At 47.7% G+C, this 21,504-nt stretch overlaps 1 protein-coding gene across 3 annotated transcripts in view; it reads left to right on the top strand.

Annotated features, from left to right (window-relative positions):
* LOC142564268 (terminal nucleotidyltransferase 4B-like) overlaps positions 1–21,504 on the top strand; it is a 101,552-nt gene that overhangs the window by 3,196 nt on the left and 76,852 nt on the right. The window contains exon 1 of one of the 3 annotated variants that reach the window (XM_075675226.1): positions 20,861–21,074. The exons of the other annotated variants lie outside the window; for them this stretch is intronic. Coding sequence (XP_075531341.1) covers positions 20,971–21,074 — 104 coding nt within the window. The 5' untranslated portion in view covers positions 20,861–20,970. Of the gene's footprint in view, positions 1–20,860; positions 21,075–21,504 lie in introns of those variants that run through there. 3 annotated transcript variants of the gene reach the window in all.

Below are 21,504 nucleotides of genomic sequence, written 5' to 3'. Positions count from 1 at the left end.
TCTAGTCCCAGCTATGGCAACAGCATTTCGGTGGGAGAAAAATGCGAAAAAACCCATGTACTTAGATTTAGGTGCACATTAAAGAACCCCAGATGGCCCAAATTCCCGGAGTCCCCCACTATGGCATGCCTCATAATGAGATCGTGGTTTTGGCGCATAAAAGCCCATAATTCAATTTTAACTATGTGGTCTTGTCTGAATGAAAACACCACACGTCAGGAAGGATTGCTCATAAAACTTTGTACAAATAGTGTCGAAGCGCTGGTGAATAAAAGCACCCCATGGTGGGAAAAATAAATGCATTTGATGTTAGCTGAACACAATTATCAAAATAATATGCACTATGTACTCATGAGTGCTTACCATTGTTTGAGGTGTCATTAAAACAGCCTATGCGTCTGATCAGAAAATTGACAACACAAGAGGGGCGGGCCTTTTTTTCTTCACTGCTACTGTCATTTAAATATTATATTGCCCAGTCAACCAAAGTGCAAATTTTGCGTCTTTTAATTGAAGTACTAAAAGCACTGGAGGCTAGTTTTCGTAATACCGCCATTCAAAGTTTTCTTTTTCCATACTCCCTAATCTGTCAAAAATTGTCACATCTGACAAATAGTTAAAGTTCAGTCGTCATCTCTGACGGTGCATGCTGTTGCTAACGTAAGAATTCCAATGGAAATGTTTAGCAACGCTTGGAAGAATTGTAAATCACATTGATCTATTTCTATTGACCTGGTAATGAAACAGTTAAGTGGGGTGTCTCATTTCCATATTTCCTTAATGCACTTTCTCTAGTTATTTGCAACTATTCACACACACAGAATATGTGCACATACCGTAAGGCTGTATACAATCTCTGAGCATGTATATGCTAAGAAATACCATATTCAAAAGCCACTTATACTGAGAATAAATGATATATTTCAGCATATTCTGCTGCTGCTCCAATTGCCTTTAGTGTAAGTTAACATTGCATGCGCATTGCAGAACAGAAAGCACTCAAGTACACATACACAACTTTAGAGCAATAATTGAAGTAGTTCACTAACCAGTGTGGACAAAATTGACTCTGTGAGGGTGCATTATTTTAAGCCTACTTTGTTCATTATCTCATTTGGATCTTAAGAGTTATATTTTCTCAGTATATTTTCACTGAGTGTGAGTATGAAGAGCATACTTATGTTCCTTTGTTGCATTGAGATCTTTATTCATTGATTTCACATGCATTGCTTGAATTCTCCTTCTGATTCAGATGCATTTAGATGATGATAGGCAGATAAGTTGCACCATTTTTCCATTAGTGGCTCGGCATGCGGTCACTGTAAGCTTATAGTGTACTTCGTTTTATTGCGATAGCAATTATATGGGCACTCCAGGCACATTTTTGCCGTCGCTTTGAGGTTCTGTATAAAGTCCAAGAGGGATAACGCCGTCGCCGCGCGTCGTATGCTGTATGTGCGAATGAAAGCGCACGATGATGATGATGATGATGATGAAAAACTTTTATTCTATAAATTGAGTTTGCAGGCCAAAAATAGCCCTTTACATAGGTGGAGTCTTTAGTCTGGGATCCCACTGGACGAAGCTGCTACCCGCACCCGTTGGACTAAAGCCATTTGAGACTCCAGCGCCGAGCAATTGAGTAGGGCTGCCTCCCATGCCTCTCTAGTGGGGGGATGGATTCATCTGACATGCCCACACCATGTGAAAGTTATCGGATACTTCCCCACAGTGAGGGCATCGCCCATCAACTTTTGGGTCAAAATGTTTCGCTATTGCAGGACAAAACAGGGTGTTTGTGTCTGCAGGCGCCGCAGGGTTCGTTCGTCGGCCTTACTCAGGCCCTTAGCAGGGACGGGGAAAAGCCGATGACGTTCGTAATAGTCTGCCACGATTTCCCTGAACTGCAGAAGCGGTTGTCTAATCTCTGAGCCGGAAGAGTCTGGTTGAGGTGCCCGGTGGGTAAGCGCTCGGGCGGCCGCGTCCGCAGCCTCGTTACCTCTAAGGCCCTGGTGGCCAGGAGTCCAAATAATGCGTTTGGGTGAAGGGTCCGATTCCCTCACGGCTCGCTTTAAAATGCGGTAGGCTAAATGTGATACCTCGCCCGCCAGGTAGTGCTCACAGGCTCTGCGCGAATCTGTGATGATTACCTTCGAATTCGGGTCCGAGGCGGCAAGTGCTATAGCAACCTCCTCGGCCTGCGCAGAGTTGAAAGCGCGGTAGGAAAGTCCGTTAACTCATTGGTCCCGGTGAACTACGGCAGCCGTGTAGAATCCAGTGGGCGACGGACGGCCCTGCCACATCAACCTAGTATACACCCTGCTTTAATCCATATTGGTGTTCGAGGGCCCGAGTGCGCGCCTTTCGTCCGCCTTCATGTATCTGCGTGTCCATGTTGCGCGGGAGTGGAGGAACCCAGAGCTTGTGACGCCAGAGCTCCGGGAGCCTGCATGTCTCCTCTGGAATGCACTCGTGTTGTATCTGCAAGCGGTCTAGCAGGTGGCGCCCGGACACCGTCTGCGAGATTCGCGTGTATTGGTTCACAAGGTGGGCCTCCTTCACTCCTGGTAGGAGTTAAGCACACCTAGAGCCAACAACTTAGCGTTGCAGGTACCCACCGGGAGGTCCAAAGCTCGCTTTGTAACCTTCCTTATGATGGCGTCGATGCGTTCATCGTGTTTCTTTGTAGTGCGAAGGTGGGGTACGGAGTATAGGATCCTGCTGGTTACGAAAGCATGGGCGAGCCGAAGCGCGTCCCTGCACTGTTCGCCTACGCGTTTGAGTTTGTCGATAGTGGATTCCAGGCTGAGTCTGTGATGGATGAACAGACCCAGGATCCGGATTTCCTCGACCTCTCTAATAGGACCTCCCATCAGAAAGAGACGCAAACTCGTGTTGTCTTTGGGATTGGTTCTGGTGCGAAGAAGTTCCGATTTCGCAGGAGCGCATTGGAGACCACAGTGGATAGCATAGCTATCGACGATGGAAGCGGCCCGCTGGAGGCGGTCCTCCATTTCCCCAACACTCCCTTCGCACAAGGTCGCGGGATCGAATCCCGGCCACGGCGGCCGCATTTCGATGGGGGCGAAATGCGAAAACACCCATGTACTTAGATTTAGGTGCACGTTAAAGAACCCCAGGTGGTCGAAATTTCCGGAGTCCTCCACTACGGCGTGCCTCATAATCAGAAAGTGGTTTTGGCACGTAAAACCCCATAAAAAAAAACACTCCCTTCGGTAGTCCAACTTGTTATGTCATCCGCGTAAAGTGCGTGATGGATGCTTTCCACCCGGGTTAATTGTTGTGGAAGCTGCGTCATGGCAATGTTGAAAAAGAGTGGCGACAAGACCGCTCCTTGGGGAGTGCCCCGTGTGCCCACGGTGTATGGGCCATATTCCCCATCCTCGATCTTAAGGAGGGCCTGACGCTTCGAGAGGAAATCTCTGACGTAGACGAATGCCTTGTGCCCGCTATCCGTGGTGCTCAGGTTTGCCAGGATGCTGCCGTGACGAACGTTGTCAAAGGCCCCCTTAAGATCGAGGGCAAGGATGGCCTTGTCGTTGTGGTGCATGGCCGTGGGTCGTATTATGTCGCGATGTAGTTGGAGGAGAACGTCCTGTGCAGACATAGGCGGGCAGAAACCAAACATAGTGTCTGCAAAGAGGCCTTAGCCTCCATGTACGGAGAGAGGCAATCCCGAACCATCTTCTCCACGTTTGGCCGCACTCGAAGTCAGTGAGATGGGCCTTAGGTTCTCAGTATTTACGGCCTTGTCTGGCTTAGGAATGAAGGTGACCAAGGAGGTCTTCCAATTGGGGAGTGGACGCCCGTCCCAGGTCTGATTAAAGGGCCCCTGAAACGGTTCGGACAAATTTTGTAGACGCGTAGGGTACAGCTTAAGTAGAACATTCGCACCACAATTTAGGTGAAGCGTTACGTATTAATGGAACTACAAGTGATTACATGTTACCCTCCTCCCTAGCCATGCTTTTCCTCCTCAACTCGTTCGCCGAGCGATCGGGACTAAGCTCCGCCATCACTGGTTCTGCATCACGATGCGACGTCACATCGTCCACTTCCGGTTGTTTTGGAGCCCACCCCCGCCCGCGAGATACCTCTCCGCTAGCCGCTTGGCCGTCGACCCCAAGCGAGAGCTATCGAAGCAGCGTGCGTTGCGAGCATTCTGTTGTAGCGCCGAACGTGTCTGGTATTCCGGTAATCACACACTACCTGAATATTTCACGGTGGAGGCATAAACTAAAGCTGATGAAGCAACTTTAGCGTAGACGTACGTGAGCTGCCTGATCGGTCTCCATGGTCTAGCCACCCGTAGCGCAGAGCTTAACCAGCCAAAGAAAGAGCTAATACTGCTCTAACCAAGTGTAAAACATTTTAAACATTTACAAAAACAACGTGTTAACGATTACACTCCTGCGAAAAATTTACACCAGCAGCAAAGAATATATTTTGTTACTGCTACTGTGTGTGGTTGAGCTCTGTGCCACCAGGTGGCTGCACCGTGCAGACCATTCACCTTTGCGCTTCTATTCATCCTCTGAAACGACACGCAAGCGGACACGGCCAGGCCCTGTCCCCTTGCGCTTACCCTAATACCGGACTCGCGAAACGCTATTGCGTTAGTAATCTTCCAGTGTAAAGTGACGGCCGCAATCGCACAAATCCTGGCAACGATCGGATAGCGGCAGTCCGATACGCTGCAGCCAGTCTGCTCGTCTACTGGCTTGCAGAGGGACACGATGTCGCAGCTTGACATATTGCCAGTCGCTACGTTTGCAGTCCACAACGCAACAAAGTCGAATCGTAGCGCTCGCGAAAAGACAAACCGACACTGACGGTTGAGCTCTCGTCAAAGACGGAGCACGTTGTAACACAAGCAGACGACACTTGCTGTGTGCCGGAAGTGCTTAAGTGTACGGAAAAATTGTTCTTGTGCATTCTCTCTATGTTACTTTCTTTTGATAAAAATAAATTAACTAACATTCCAACTATTACGAAGATCATTTGTTTACCATAAAGTTGGAAAAATTATCAATCACGCGCCCTGGTCAGCCAATCCGATAGCTCGCCCCACTGACGTCATATGGGTGATTTCGGTCATATGGGTAGGGGCGGCTTAAAATTCCGCCAAGCAATGTGCTGCGATCGGCAGCGATGTGCATTTTTAAAACCTTATAATAAATTACACTCTTTACGCGAAGCACTTAGATGTGTCAATTAATGATCAGAATGACCTACTCTAACGACTCCGTACGTTTGTAGAAAATCGTCAAAATCGTTTCAGGGTCCCTTTAATTTACTCTAGCAAGTGAAGGCAGGCCGAGTCTGGGATTCGCCAATACCCGCCGTGGTTGCTCAGTGGCTATGGTGTTAGGCTGCTGAGCACGAGGTCGCGGGATCGAATCCCGGCCACGGCGGCCGCATTTCGATGGGGGCGAAATGCGAAAACACCCGTGTTCTTAGATTTAGGTGCACGTTAAAGAACCCCGGGTGGTCGAAATTTCCGGAGTCCTCCACTACGGCGTGCCTCATAATCAGAAAGTGGTTTTGGCACGTAAAACCCCATAATTCAAATTTAATTCGCCAATAGTTTCGCTGTTGTGCGATCGCGGCCCGGAGCCGTACCTCTGCGCATCTTAGCTAAAGCCGCCCTAAGGTCGTGGAATGTGAAAGGGGCATCAGGGTCTGGATTAGGCTTGCCCGCGTACTCGTACTCGAGCCCAATCGGGTCCTCTATGCGACAGAGATATCTGTCACACAGCGTGTCCGCGAGTTCAGCTGTTGTGCCTTGGTACCCGTGCAACTGCGCCTTTCGCTACCGGGCGCAAGGAGAACTGACGATCGCGGCTCAATCTCGCGCGTCATATGGAGGAACGAGGTGAGGGGGGCGGCTTCGACTCCGCCAACAGGTGTGTCGTTTGCACGGCCGCGCGCGCCGTATCGTGAAAAGGGATCTGCAGACGGTTCATACCCTTGTGTACGCTGTGTTCTCGCCGCTCATGCGTTGAAGTTATAGACCGCACGAAGGTCACTTCGCTCGCTGCTTCTGCCGCGCTTGCTAACACCAGCGTCCAGCATTTTGCAGCGAGTGTCCGCGCTCATCTAATGTGATGTGTTCATGTTTGCTTGTGCGCGCTGACGCCATGCTTGTTAATTCAGTTATTAAGCGAATATTTTCAAGTTTGTAAGGCCGGTAAAACTACTACCCCTACTTCGTATAGCTGTGTACTAATTTGCTATCGCAATCGATGCTTCGCTTTTCGGGCGAAAAGTGCGACTTTTTTGTTTCAATAAAGCAATCTTTATTGTGAAAACAGGGATTAAGATTTTGAGTACCATCACCAAAAAGCCACTAAATGGGCTTGACAAGGCCCATATTCCAGCATGCAAGGCAGGAGCAAAATACAGCAGTTGATGAAACTGTTAAATATGTGCAAAATCAGTGCATAAATAATGAAAATGCAGAGGGATAAGTTAACAAAAGTACATTGCACGAACGTAAGGTTTGAATGTGATACATTAAGTTATACATATGTGCATCAAATAATAGATACAGCACGAACATTGGATGCACAATTGAAAAAAAAGCAATACAACAAGACAGAGAGGCAAAATATTCAGCATTGTTGATTTAAATGCTGAGATGTAAAGTGTGTAATATGCCATAATTTATTGAGGCAAGTGTACCTAAAATGTATTTTTATTTTCGAGGCCTAGGTGACCATGTTTCATAAGAATGGTAGTGTAACAGTCCAAAATAGTTACTAAAGTTTATTCCATAGGGGTGTAATATTGCATTGCGTTTTTCGACACAGTAATTTCCACACTTCTGACTGCATTGCCGTTTCACATGGACGAATTTCGGTTTAAGTCGGAATTATTGTTGATGCAGAATTCCTTAGGCTGCTTCAGTGAAAACAAAGTAAAGCATGCTTGAAACTACTTTCGTGAAATGCTTCTCATGTTTGAACACCTTATTCAATGAAAACAAAAACATAAGTTGACAGGCCAGAGTGACATGTCTGCCCATCTGTATTGTTATTGGTTCTTTGTCCACGCCACACGCCCAGTTTTGGAGGGAAGTTCAGCTCCTCCAAACATAAAAAAAATCAGGTACATGGTGGGGCCAACAGCATATTTGCCACATCTGAGATGTTGCAAATCCAAAATCACAAGGAAAATTGGACAATGTGAAACAGGCTTAAGTTCAGGAAGGAGCAGAGTAGTATGACTGTTAAAAGGGACACTTGAAGTAGCATGAACTGTCTTGTTCTTTATTATATGTAACTTGTGAATTGTGAAGTAGCAGTAGAGTACATGAGGTAAAAACATGTGTCTGTCTTGAGTAGCGAAAATTGCAGTTAGCATGGCAGAAACCATAGCTATACTAGAAGCTAAATTTTGTAATGCTTGCTTCATAGATTCCTCAGATATTACTTCTGCACATTTAAGGAGAGGCACCATCCGAATGTGAAAATTATGCAGTTTTATTGCAACCTAGGAACTACCTTTGGCACTATGTAACTGGTTCATTTAAAGACACTTCTCTGAATATCACAGAACTTCTGGCGAGTTTGTGTCCGGTTGAGGTTGTGTGTAGTGTGTGTGAAAGTTCCTTGCTTCAAAGGAATATAGTTTATTCAATAATGCGATTGACAGTGGTTCAAGCAGAATGGTTTACAATGGATTACAGAAACAAATACAAGTATACTAACATATAAAATTGATACATTAAAATAGTGGTGGACACATAATACAACTTAAATGCAGAGATGGAAGTGCTGCGCAATCTTGCGCCAAACCATCGAGCTGCGCCAACGTGCGCCAAAACACTCATTTCGAATGAAGCTGCCAATAGTGGAACGATGTGCGTCGTCAGTGGCGACCACACCGCCATAGATATGCGTTGCGCTTAGCCCTGCGATCCAAACGTAAGCAATCCGTTTCAGCGTCGGCCTCTTTGGAGTGTGGCTGTGTTTGGTGGCATAATTGTAACTAGGCCGCAAGAAAATTAAAACCGTTTTGTGCTATACAATGCATTGCGAACGTTTTATAAAAGCGTTACGCGTTTGCGCATATGTAGACCAGCTAGAGATGATTATAACTGGCGCTCATTTCATGGGGCAGTCGGGAAGGAAAGCCGCGCTGAATGAATAAAGTCGTACAGCCTGCTCAGAGTGTAGCTTGTTTGTTTCGTTATACATTTTAGTACACGATTTTGCTCCGTATTTGTACGTCTGTGTCGATTAATAGGCGACCGCCGTGCGTGTGACGTAATAAATCTATTGAACACCTGCACTACGCCCGGTTACCGGGATGATAGTGCGGCACACCGACAAACCACCTGCTTGTTTTCATGAAACTTATTAGTGACAAATATCGAATGGCAACTAATTGTCACTCAGGCTGCACTACTTTCTGCCTGGCCTCACCACACAAAATCAGGCGCTTGGCGCCGCAGAACGCAAGCCAAGGATGCAAAGTTTCGTATTTAGTCAATCTTAGCGGCCAAATTGTGGTCGTAATTAAACGTTCGGCTTAACTGCAAACCTCCGAAATTGCGTTCGCGGCAACGATATTCACGACGCGACTTGCGCAGATCGAGTCCAAAGTTTTCAATAAACCATGCACCGTTCAGCGCGCGAAATATCGGTTGCCTTTTTACATTGGCCCTATGAATAACTTTCATATAATCATCTTTATGCGCAAGGATACACACGACAGACACGTGCTGCTTGTAGAACAAGCAAAATAATTGTCCTCCAAAGCAACTACAATAACATAGCAGAATGAAAGCCAACGCTAGCTGCGGTCGCAATGGACGCGCAGTCACCGCGCGGCGTAAAGCCACAGAAAGGAATTTATTCTTAAGACATAAATACACGCCATGTGTAATTATGAACATAATTTGAGTGGTCTGATTGCAAGCAACAGCGCGCGAAACGACACGAACGGCCCCGACGGGCAGAATCACCAGCAGTTACCGACCTTGATGCGGCAAATTCCACTTCGATCGCAGCACCGCCACAGTATTTTTCGTCGTCGGGCGCCTCACTGCAAAGCATGCGCTGCTCCGGCCGCTCGTCCCGCTCAACCGTATTATAGTACACTCAGTATTAGGGTCCTTTAGTGGTGCTACGGAAAGTACGATATACGGTACGGTAAGTGCGTAATACCATACCGGTCGAGGACTGCGCATGCGCGAACTTTACCGTACGGAATGACTTTCCGTAGGGCATACTAGACGGTAAGGAGTCGCTAAGGCTCGGCTGGCACCGTGTGTTGCGAGCCGAGCTGCGCCAAGCCAAAACAGTGAGAAGCTGATGTCGGCTACAGAGACCACGCCGTGCATGGTCAAGTCTCGTGTGCGTTTTTCACGATGATATGACCAAGGCACGAGTTAACATTAATTTACCTGCTGCGACACGACGAAGTAGCAGCAAGACAGCCCTTCTAACCGGGAGGAAACTTCGGCTGAACTGAACTTGTGGCCGTACCCTTCTGACAAGCGTTTAGTATACTCTGGCCGAATGAGAAGAAAAAGAATATTAAAAAACGAAAATAATCTAAAAGAAACAACTGAAAATAAAAAGTGGCATAAAAAAAAAGCACTTCAGGTTGGTGGCGCCATCTAGTGACGCAGAGTTTACTTAGAGGGGACGCCGAATTTATATAGCCTTAACTAACTATATTCTACTCGTCTACTGGTGTAAAGTGCCGGCAGCGGTGCAACTGACAACAAACACCCCTTTTTTTATATGTTGCTTAGGCAAAAACACCTATGTAACAAAAATATGTTTCACGTGTTGCAGGACAAAGTGTCACAAGAGGTCGCTACCGGCCTTGTGACTGGCGTCTACGCTTGCCATAACCCGGAACTTCCGTAAAGAATAATGTGGGTGTGGACAAGCTAAACCTTTCTAGTATTTACCAAAATGAATATTTCGCGCTCAGCACATAGTTATTGTATTCTGCAAGGCCTCAATGTTCGCAACTATCATCATTATCACATTACCGTACGCATCGAGCGGCACACGCAGCTAAAACGTTTTCGCTCATCGCGGTAGGTTGGTGCGGAACGGTAATACCGTACCGTAATACGGCACTGCTAAAACTCTCTATTGTCGGCAAGGACTTACGGAGTCGCCATCTGTCGGAAGCGCCCCCCCCCCCCCCCCTTCGTAGTATGAGGGATAACGCGGCGCGCTCCTCGTGGGTTTGGTTACGGCGCTCAATAAAAACACCACGCGGCAGCACTACTGGAGATTTTTGTAAGTACTCTCAAAACGAGGGAAATCTTTTACTGTGAAAATAATAATCTTGGGCAAACTGAATCTCTTTACCGAATGTGTACAGTGAACGCCACTGTGCGCGGTCGCCGCGATGAAGTCTCCCGAACCGGCTTCTTGCGTGAACGGTAGGCAAAAGCTGAGAGCAAACTATGTGAAATATATTCTTATAGTGGGCTGTCTGTGTAACAGAATGGAGCATAACAGAATGAAACCTCAATGCAGCGATCGCACGGGTTCGCAGCGACCGACTGCGCGTCTGCATGGATGTTCGCGCACCGTGCCGTGAGCTTTAGACCGCAGAATAAGGGCATTTGACAGTACACAAGCAACCATTGTTGCGTGGACGCTATCAGAGCTGTTCAAAAATGATTTCGTTATAGAGACCAGTTGCGTCGCACTGTATGTTTATCGGTTTTCTCAGCGTGCGATTTTCTCCTGCTTCTTTTTCGTAATCCAGTACATTAATTCATAACACAAACATGACCATATGCCATGCCTTTTATTTTAATGTGCTTCTTACCACTCCCTATTCATTCCAGTGAACTTGCCAGAATCTAGCATCAAGTTCATAGACCAAATAAAGCGTCATGACATTTGCCGGGCAGCGGGCGCGGGTGAGCGTCTCAGTGCGCGTTTTCGGCTACTCACCGAACATCGCAGTCCCGATGCCGTAGCAGAAATCTTCCTCGCGTCTGTGCTTGCTGCATACCCGAGTTGTAGCCGATGGCTGTTCGCCGGTTCTAAGTTTCGCGAGCCAACCTTCACGGAGCTCCTTGCCCTGCGGCTACGTGTGAACAAGGCTGACACCGGGCTCCGTTGCGTACGTCCGGCTATGCGGCACCAAGCAGTAGCCTACCGTGCTGCACGCCTCCAAAAGCAGCCACTACCTATTATAGTGCTTTCAAATGATGTCACACAGATACCCCAAGGCGGGAAAACTTCACCACTTAACCAGAACCGCAGCGCAGGTGGAACTTTTAGTTCGCTCGGCGCTTCCGAAGCAGCCGACGCGGCCGCTGGGTCCACGTGATCCCTCATTTGCACGTCACGCCGACGGTGGTGTCAGCTTTTCCAGTGATGGAGCTCGCCCCCAATACTGAGAAACTCTCTGGGCCCGTCAGTATTGTTCGGTTCGTCATTCGCGCATTTTTCTCTGACGGACGTATAATTTAGTGCCGCTGTACCGTTTTGCTTACGCGTTTATTCGGCGTTCATCGAACCATCGTGGTACCGCAGAGTTTGCCAGAGTATGTCACATTCTAGTATCAGAGGTAAGCTATTTTTATGTTTATAGGTTGTAACTGGGCTTTGCAAAAGAGCCGCTGCGATCACAGTCGCACGTGCTGCACAGTTCAGAATGGTATTAGCGAATGAGGTCGAATGTGGTACACAGGCCACGGCGAGAACCGACACTTCGTTGGGTGCCGCCATGTTCATTGACGCAAAACTTTTGCGTCGAGTTTGGGTCGCTATTTCGGTGAAAGAGCGTCGCCGACGCAAATGCAAAACCCTATTTGAGTCTTGCGCAGCATGTGCAGTGACGCTGACGCTGTGTATATATATATATATATATATATATATATATATATATATATATATATATATATATATATATATAGTGGGGCTCCTGTTCGAAAACTGTCTAATGTGCGTGGCATGTTCAGTGCAGGCGCGCTTACTCAATCGGTCTTGCTCGGTGAGCCTTTGCCCACTAGCCATGACTGTTGCACTGCGTTGCGTCCTAGGTTAATAAACCCGCGTTTGTTGACGATCTTTCTGTGGTGCCTTCTCTGCGCCGTATATGTCGACGAACCCGGCCGCAGCGCCGTTTGTGCGTCGCGATGTGGAGGAGCGTACTTTCCTGACTGCACTTGCAGGGTAAGCATCACGCAAACTCTATACTCCACAAGGTATTGGCTATGCCAGTTAAAGCTTGCATTGTATATGGTAAGCACACGTGCATTGGGCACCTCGCCAAAAGTACTTGCTGCTGCGCCAAATTGGCTTTTTGCCTGCGCCAGGACCTGCGCCCAGATGGTTGTGCCACCACTGTTTCAGGGAAACGAGGAAATCTTTCGCCGTTCAAACGTGTGCGGTCAACCACGCCACCCATCCGACTGTGATACGTCGCTTTTGGGCACCTCTTCTGGGAAACAGTGACGCCTTTCGCCCCCGCGAACATGTGCAGGCGATTAAGCGAGCGTCCAGTCTGCAGCGACTGCTTTCCCGTGGGACAAACATATTGTCCCTTTTTGTACCCAAGAATGCACTGCCGAGCCGGGGAGCCCGAACATATTTAAGGCCGTGCCGGCCCATTGTTTAACTTTCACTGTTTTCGCGTGAAAGTTGCGCCAAGCGCGACGGATGCATGCGCGGGCCGCCCCGGCTGACGTGGTTTTGGACTTCGTCTCCGGGAGCGCTCGCCGTCGTCGCCGACGTCTGCGCGGTGCTTCGACGGTCCCAGTCGACGCTGTCGTCGGCCTCTCAGCAGACCGGCGAGAACTCAACAGGCGCGCCTCAACAACGTAACGACGTCGCACCACAGAACCTTACGAACGAGTACACGTAAATCGAAAAAAAAAAAAAAACCTCGGTGCCCTTCATTTTGTGAAGAAGGATGACCAGCGAAGCTATGTGGGCCCCTTAATGTTGAACTGCACCTCCTCTGCGGGTCGGCCCGGCATTGCACTATCTTCGGCATAGGCCCACGTATGAGGAATGTTTGACGCGTGCTTCACTTCCGCCGCGGGTCGGCCGGGTATTGTATATCTTCGGAATCGGCCCACGTATGGGGACTTCTTAACTCCTGCGTCATGGCTAAATCAAAAGTGAAAAATGGGCGACTTGTTATGGAAGCAACGGAAGCATCTCCGCCGCGGGTCGGCCCGGCATTGCACTATCTTCGGGATTATTTTTTTTTCTACACGCGGACACGATAGTGGGGAGAGTAGCCCTTAACAGCTTCGCTGTAGAAGGCGACGACTTCGGCGTTTAGAGTGCAGTCTGACGCTATTTCTTTCTCTCAAAATGAAAGACGCACAGGATAGCCTTTTACTAAGCGAAGAAACGTCAAAACTCTGTCCAACAAAACATCTCGTCTCTTTCTAGGTATCCTAGCAAGGCAGCGGGACAAAAATTAGCAAGAAAATACGTACCGCAATTTAAGGTGCTCAGCAGCTGATTTGACGAAACTTAAATGTTCGTGGGGAAAATGCGCCTGGAGTGTCCATATCATTGCTATCGCAATAAATAAAAAAAACGAAGCAGCTCGCTGGGCAGGCCGGACATTGGCACGCACAGCGCAACGATTTGCGAGGTTACGTCGCTGAAATCCTTGATACCGATTAAAATAAGGTAATCGGCAGCAGGGACCCTTTCGGCTTCGGCGAAACACCTCGTTCCGACGCCACGAACGAGAAACGCGTGAGCTTAGCGCCAAGCGAAAGAGCCACCGTGAACCTGGATGCCGTAGCCATCTTTGTTAATTTGGACAGTGTTGGCAGCGCAAGTAACGGATCCTGGAGTTGCCAGTGTATATTTCTGTGCCTGCCGGCATAGTTTCGCACAATGATTACTAGAGGGAACTATGGCGCTAGTCTCTGCGGGAGCTGCAATGGTAGCGGTTGAACCAGCTTGGGAATTATGGGAAGTACATGGATTTGCCTGAACTTCGTCCTTTTGGCTTCGAACAGCTTTGTGGCCTTGCAAACTTGTCATTTGCAACAATTTACAGCGTAATAAATAATTATATAAACATTATATAAAATTGTTCGATGGCAGGATTCGAACACAGTACCTCTACCACAGAAACCTGACATTGAAACCATTAAGAGGAAGCTTTAGCTCGGGTGCTCCTGTCTAAATACAAGTAAAAGGAGAATTCGTTTTTCTCGGCAACCACTGCACCAAAATTAATTAGGTTTGTTGCATTTCAAAGAAAAAAATTAAATTCCAGGGATTGTTGCTTCGAATTTTTTATTTCGGTCAATTTTTCTTAAGCATTGGCAAAGATCGCAAATCTTCAGAAAACAAAACTATCAAGTTTACAACTCTAACTCAGCAATGAAAAATGTCACAATTCTGTCAATCGCATTTAATAGTACACCGAAAGCGGACAAAATTGATATGTTACGTATGAATCTAAAAAAAATTAAGTTATATGGAAGTACAGCTGTTGCAGAACCCTTGTACACAACGTAACGAATTCACGTAAGATTCATATTTGTCCACTTTGAATAATTTAATGGATGCCGTTTATAAAAACCGCGATATCTGCTCTTGATGCAGAGCTATCAGTTTGTAAACTTCGTGCTTGTATTTTTTTCCGAACTTTCGAAATTTTAAAAATATTTCTAACAAAATTCAGGCCTTAAATCGAAATGTCGCTTCCAGCATTCAATGTAAGTTAACTTTCGCTTCCGAATGCAACAACTTTCATTAGAATCGGTCCAGGGGTTATCTCAGAAATGCGCTTCTGCGTTTTACGTGTATTTGAATAGGCTGCGTCGGACTTGGGCCCGAACTAAAGCTTCCTCTTAAAGGGACACTAAAGGCAAATATTAAGTCAAGCTAAAGTGATAGATTTAGTGCTCGAGAATCTCTTAAGGCGTCAATATTATCGTGAACAGAGGCTTAATAATCGATAAATTGAGGTAAATGCAGGACATGATTAGAGACTCCCCTGGGACATTCGAGTACTTTTGCCTGATGACGAAAGCACTCCTCAGTTAAATTCTGTCACTAGTACTCAGCACTCATTGCGCAAATCATCCTTGTATTATAAGACGAAACAAAATGCTGTTTGTCCAGTTATATTTCACTTTTAGAGAACTCATTGAAATATCCCTGACCACGACGCCGGCGGTCCAAAGGTTTCGTTTTCGCTTGACTCCGCGCCGCCCACGCTTTCGCGTTCTAGTAGTTATCCCGTAGGGCTGCGCTGGTTTTGTTGGCTCGGGAAACTCGCACAAACTGCAAGTAGCGGAGAATTCAACCTCCATGTGTTGTCGCGGGATGCCCGAATGGTCTACGCCACTTTACGAAAAAGCAGCTGCAGCGGCGAATTCGCCGCTCTGTCTTGGCTCGGTACCGCTGTCTGTCGGGCGCCGTTTTACTCACCGATGGCAGCAAAGGGTAGTGATGACGTATGCAACGTCACCACGCCCCCGGTTGGGTGGCGGGAGATTTGAATTTCGATAAAGGTATTCGGGCCCTTCGGATGCAATTTTCTCGTAAATTAAGTCTTGGCATGAAACAAGCGGTGCGAGGTTTCTGGAACGGTGTTTAAGCAGTCCACGTCGACTTGTTATTTGCTTTTAGTGTCCCTTTAAGCGACGGACGCATGCATCGACGAGTGATGTGAAACGCCCTTATGAATTTATCGCGGGCATGTCAGTGCCTTGAGACGCTTGGCGCGTTTCGATTTGGCCACCTCGACAAGCTCAAGCGTTGCAATTAGTAGCTATTGAGCATGTTCGCAGTGTCTTCTGCATTTAGAAAAGTATAGATTGCTCTCAAGTTTACGACAACGAAGACATATAAAGCGTAATAAACAAAGCCACAAGAGCGTCTCAGTCCACAAGCCCGAACATCAAACAGATTCATGTGCTTCCCATCATTCCCATGGTGGGTCACCGACTTCAGCGCGAGAGTTCCCTCCAGTATGTTGTAGGAAACTCTATACCTGCTGGATGACCGCAAAACTACGCAAAACTGTCATCTATAGAGCCGCCACTAGCAAACACTGTAGGCGCCACTCAGGGTTAGAGTCAGGATATTGAGGCTAGCGACAACCCTCACCAGGCGCTAGGTGACCATGCTACGGCGTGTCTTAGAGTATTCTAGAACACTATAGCGTTGTCACAGAATTGCGACAGCAGACGGCAAAAGTTATTTGCACTCAATTTAGCGGCGGTTGCGGGCAGTTCAAACAGCGGGTCAGACCCCATTGTAAGTGGCGTCTCCAGCAGAAGTTCCAACAGCGGCCACTTTTTAAAGCTTTGCTAATAATTCGGCAAGCAGAATTCTTCTGTGCTCTTTTATTGATGTACATGGTTTTTTTTTTTTTTTGTCAATAGCGAGAACCAAAAATGTGTGCTCGAGACAGCGCTACGTTAGTTGCGCCACTGCTACACTCTTACACTCTTAAAACGGTTGCACCTTTTGGGGTGTATATTTGTCCCACAACAACAAGTCATCTGCCTTGCTTGCGTTTCCTTTCTTGAAAACGCCGCGCCCGCTACTTTCCTGTGGGGAATGCTATGTCATGTTGATAACGCGCATGCCGTTCGTTGCTGGGAAGTACCAGGCTCGCCGCGTTAGAGAAAGAAAATGCGGACAAGACAGATGATTATCGCTGTGTGGCAAAAGGGTGTAATTTTGCTCAAGAGTGCATGCATTCTTACACAAATGTATGCCCTTTGGGGTGTATATTTGCCACACAACGATAATCGTCATCTGTCTTGCTTGCGTTTCCTTTCTTGAAAACGCCGCGCCCGCTACTTTCCGGTCGGGAATGCTATGTCATACTGGTAACGATTATACCGTTCGTTACTGAGAAGTACCAGGCTCCCAGCGTTAAAGAAAGGAAACTCGGACAAGACAGATGACGTTTATTGTTGTGTGGCAAGATATGACCGAAAGGGTGTAATTTTGTTTTAGAGTGTAAGAGAGGAGTTCAAACGACGGCAGCTTCCCATTGATACGCCGATGATTCGGCAGGCAGAGAAGTTATAACATTAAAAATATGCAAATGCCACGTAGCTGGACAGAACCAAGGTAATGTTTGCCGTCGCTTGGAGATATTCAGATTTTTTCATTCCGCCTGATTATATACACTCTCGGAAATGTTTACACCCTTTGAGTCGTATCTTGCCACAATAAACGTCATCTGTCTTGTCCGCCTTTCCTTTCTTTAACGCTGCGAGCCCGGTACTTCCCAGTAGCGAACGGCATGCGCGTTATTAGCATGACATATATATATTGCCGACAGGAAAGTAGCGCTCGCGGCGTTTTCAAGAAAGGAAACGCAAGCAAGGCAGATGACAATTATTGTTGTGTGGCAGATATACACCCCCAAAGGGCGTAAACTTTTTTACTGTGTAGTTAGTCTTAATTAATTAATTAATAATTAATTAATAATTAATTTATGATTAACTTCTGAAATATTATAGTTAGATGAAAAGTGTGATTCAGAAAATCGTAGACCAACGTGAAAAACTCCCGATACAGCCTTATATTCCTCAAGACGTTTTTTCGAGCGTGATACAAGGCCCACGAATACACGCAAAGTGCCTCGAGCGTCCACTCGCGCGGCAATTTTGCGTGTATTTGCGGGCTTCTTTCACGCTTGGAAAAATACTTATGTAGCACGTGTTAAGCAACAGAAAGCTGTATCGGGAGTTCATGTTGCTCTGCAATTACCTCCTTCACAATTTTCATCAAATCATATGTGATAAGTCAATTCATTAACAGGAATTATCTAATTAGGCGGAATGCAAAAAAATAATCTGAGTACAGTGTGGATGTGCTGACTGCACACTACGGAGCACTACAGGGTAACTTGATGGCCCTTAATCCCTACTCGAAATTGTCTTAGCCGCTAGTTACGCAAGCTGTTGTCGGAAGTTATCTCATGGAAAGGCACATCCGAGTATGTCTTTGTCTGTGCGAACATTGTGGCATGCTGCAATGGCGCATTACTGAGCAAAACGTACGGTAAGCTGAGTGATCGAGGAACTAGCATGAATTTTGTGGGCTTACGCATAGATAATAACGTGCGGTCGTCTGCTCGAGTTCTACCGGCTGCGTAGTGGCCGGTGTGTCGGAAGCGTCCACCGCAAGGGACGCTGGTGGCAATACCAAGTGGAAAGGAGGGAAAGGAAAGGACAGCGGGTTTCTAGCGCACGTCGCAGGCATGTATAGTCGGATCGGCATCGGAGTTGGCCCCCAGCTAAAGCTTCCTCTTCAGCAACGAACATAAGAATTTCACACTGTGTGAACGCGTCGAAAACTCGGCAGTACTCGAGCCTCTCGCTTGCCATTCTGTGGCCGTGTATTAGTTGCTCTCCAAATTACGGTGGCGAACATGCACGTGCAGTACCTTTGGCGCAACTCGCATTAATTTTCTTCAACTAGGGAGCAAGTGATATCTTCAAACACTAATATTTCCGCGAAACTCCGATTCGCGACCTGCAGGACTGTGTAAATATTAAATACGGTTGTATTTAACACATGTGTTCCGCAACGCAAACATTTCAGTGTAGCTGCCAAGGGCCAGGAAAATTTTTACTTGTAAAAAACTACCGCTGCACGTCGCGTTTCATAACTGCGTTTTACGCAAGTTTGCGTTTCTCGCTAGAAGCTTTGAAGCACGGCGGATAATGACGACCATGCTTTTCAAGAATAGTACATTGCATCTGCAGTAGCTATCTCAGTTATCAACAGACGTGGCGGCTTGAATGACGCGTTTTGTTCGCCGTTACGATGCGTCGGTTGCCGTCGTGCTTGTGGCGTCCAGCGATATTGAGGTCAATGTCCGATCAAAATTATTTCGAAGTTTGCACACGTACCGTTTCTTGCGATCGCCGCAGCAACACCTAGGCGCTCTGCGCGAGGTTCTGTTTTCGATTAATCTTGGTGAGGTCATCCTCGGGGCTAGCTGCGCGCACCGGCATGAAGTTTAGCGTTAGTTGCGTGCTCGCGCACAAACGCCTTTTTTTGAGAGCAGTGTGAAGTGGTCGTGCGTAAAGAATGGCCGATACGGGGAACATAGCACTGTCAGCAAGTTCTGCGGCAGTTTGAGTGTGCAACTAATATATTGCAACTAATATATGTCGACACCGTCTGGTAGGGAGGCCACGAAAGTGGTAGGGCATTTTGAACGATAACAAAAGCGCGCCCCTATCAACGTTTCGGGCGTAAAGCCGGATGCGCGCACGCAAAGCCGGATGCGCCCGGCCAAGCTGTAGCGCATGCACTTTTGCATTCTAGCACGCCGGTGCCCAGTCTATGTTCCTAAATGAGCAGTGAATTATCTGGCGCGAAATCACTAATCAAAGATGTCTTCCTGAGCGAGCTGAAAGTTGAAATGGTTGAGTCACTAGAGAGTTTTAGTTTAGGGGACGCAAGGCGTTGGGGCCCCTAGCGCTTGGGTGCGTTTGCGTACGCAAGCAGAAACACGTTATAGATTAACGGCCGCAGTGACGCAAGCCGCAGTGAGGTCGCATGCGCTCGCAGCGCCCTCAACGTCTGATCTTTGCTGCGTTATCATTTTTTAAAACATGAAATCAAGCATATGAAGTAAAGCACATAAAACTATTCTCATTAAAAGCAGTTAATAGAGAGGTTTAGAGTGTCCGGTATTCGGGTAAACGCAGGCTGGGGCGTTAGGGCGGAGCCATGAACGGGAGCGTCCTGCATGGTGCAGCACCTGGTGGCGCAAAGCTCACACAGACAAAGACAGGCTAATATTGCAGTAACCAAGTGTATTTTACTTTGCTGCGGGTGTAAATTTTTGGCAGCAACACAATTACGCCAGTGCCGACGTCTACTCCTTCCTTGGGTTGTACCGTGGCCCCTAGTTCTTGCGTACGCAAGCCGCTTGCGTCCCCTAAACTAAAACTCTCTACTGTATCGCGTCACTCCTCGCGTGAGGGGAGTAGGAGGAGCCTCGGAATGTTTTCTTCCTGCTTTTTTTTTTATTTAACTGCACTATATAATTCGGGATCGGCCCATGAAAAAGGCTAGAAATTCAAATACTAGATACGGAAAAGCGAGGGTAACTCGCTAAGAAATTTTGTTTATAACGTAAGGTTTTCTCCGCTCGCTTGGCGGTGTAATTCGGCGTTGTTGGCACGGGAAGATACAGCGCTGGTTAGCACATTTGCCATTACTGGTCTGCTGACACTCTAGTGATCACACTACAGAGAAGTGCTCAGCGAGCTTACAGTATTGTTTCAGAACAATTTTAATTTGGCAAGATAAACTAAAGGTTAATAGCTCATTTTCAGATTTTTACGCCGAGATCTGTCTCGTCACGTGTTTCAAAACATTTTTTATTTAGGCCGTTGTGTCCCAGTAATATCACTAAGCCAAAGACTGCAAATACCTGTTTTTGGCTCTTTTAGGATAAGTAACCCGCCGCGGTAGCTCCATGGCTATGGCATCGCTGCTTAGCACGAACGAGGTCGATCCTGGCCGCATTCCAATGCGGCCGGACTGAACTATGGTGGTGCCGTCCTGAAGTTGTCACGTGCTCGAACGTCCTTTAGCATGCGGCAAACGTACATAGAAGTGACTCTGGTGACGCTCAACTAGCTTGGTGTGTTCGTTCTCTTCGGAGCGTCAGTGCGGGTCCAGCCTGGCGTTGTCGAGCACCGTGCATAAGAGTATCTGTGAAGATGTGGCAGGTGTATATTGCACCCCTTGCTGTGAAATCCGCGATCAGCGAAGCCTCGTCTGGCGGCAGTTTCGAATGGTTCCTTATCGTCAGATCGCCATTGGCGTCGCTGCGCACACCACCTATCCGCGGTCAGCGGGAAAAGACGCTGGCCATGATGTTGCAATCTGGACCGGGCGCGGCAGTGTGCCACCGGCAGCCGCTCCGATAGCGCGCTGGTCGAGAGTTGCTTACAGTGCCGCCAGCGGTGCGAAAAGTGTGATGAGCCTGCTGCAGCTGCCGCCGTGTCGACAGCCGTGGAGCGGGATCTACACGCAGCCAGGCTTTGTTTTCTGGTGCAGGGACCCATGCCAGGGTCTGCAGCGGTAAGCGCGCCCGACTCTAGGCACTACACCGATTTGCAGAGGGCACCTTTGACGTGACTAATCCGTACTATCACGAAGTGGGCTTGGTGACTGCGAGGCCTCTTTTGCCCTGTTTTGTGAAGAGGGGACGCTAATGCCGCGTAATTCGCCATGGCCGGCGCTTAGCTTGCCCCTTCCCCATCTGCGAAAAAAATAAATAAGCACGGCGAAAGCGTCGCGCACGTTCGGCCAACATTTGTGTTCTTCGGCGATTCATTCTTCCCTTTTGCCGATCATGGCTGCGCGCGAACGCTTTCCGCGTTACCTACGTTCTCATACCGGTCTTCGTCGGGAAAGCTCCTCGCAGCCACTTTGCATACGTAAATCCCGGAACTTTGGCCCAAATTAGTCTTGTAGACGTCCTAGCGGAGCTCGTCCACTATCGTGATTT

The sequence above is a fragment of the Dermacentor variabilis genome, chromosome 1, assembly GCF_050947875.1.
Source record: "Dermacentor variabilis isolate Ectoservices chromosome 1, ASM5094787v1, whole genome shotgun sequence".
NCBI lineage: Eukaryota > Metazoa > Arthropoda > Arachnida > Ixodida > Ixodidae > Dermacentor > Dermacentor variabilis.
The sequence above is the reverse complement of the archived record's forward strand: the minus strand, read 5'-3'. Positions and strand labels throughout refer to the sequence as shown.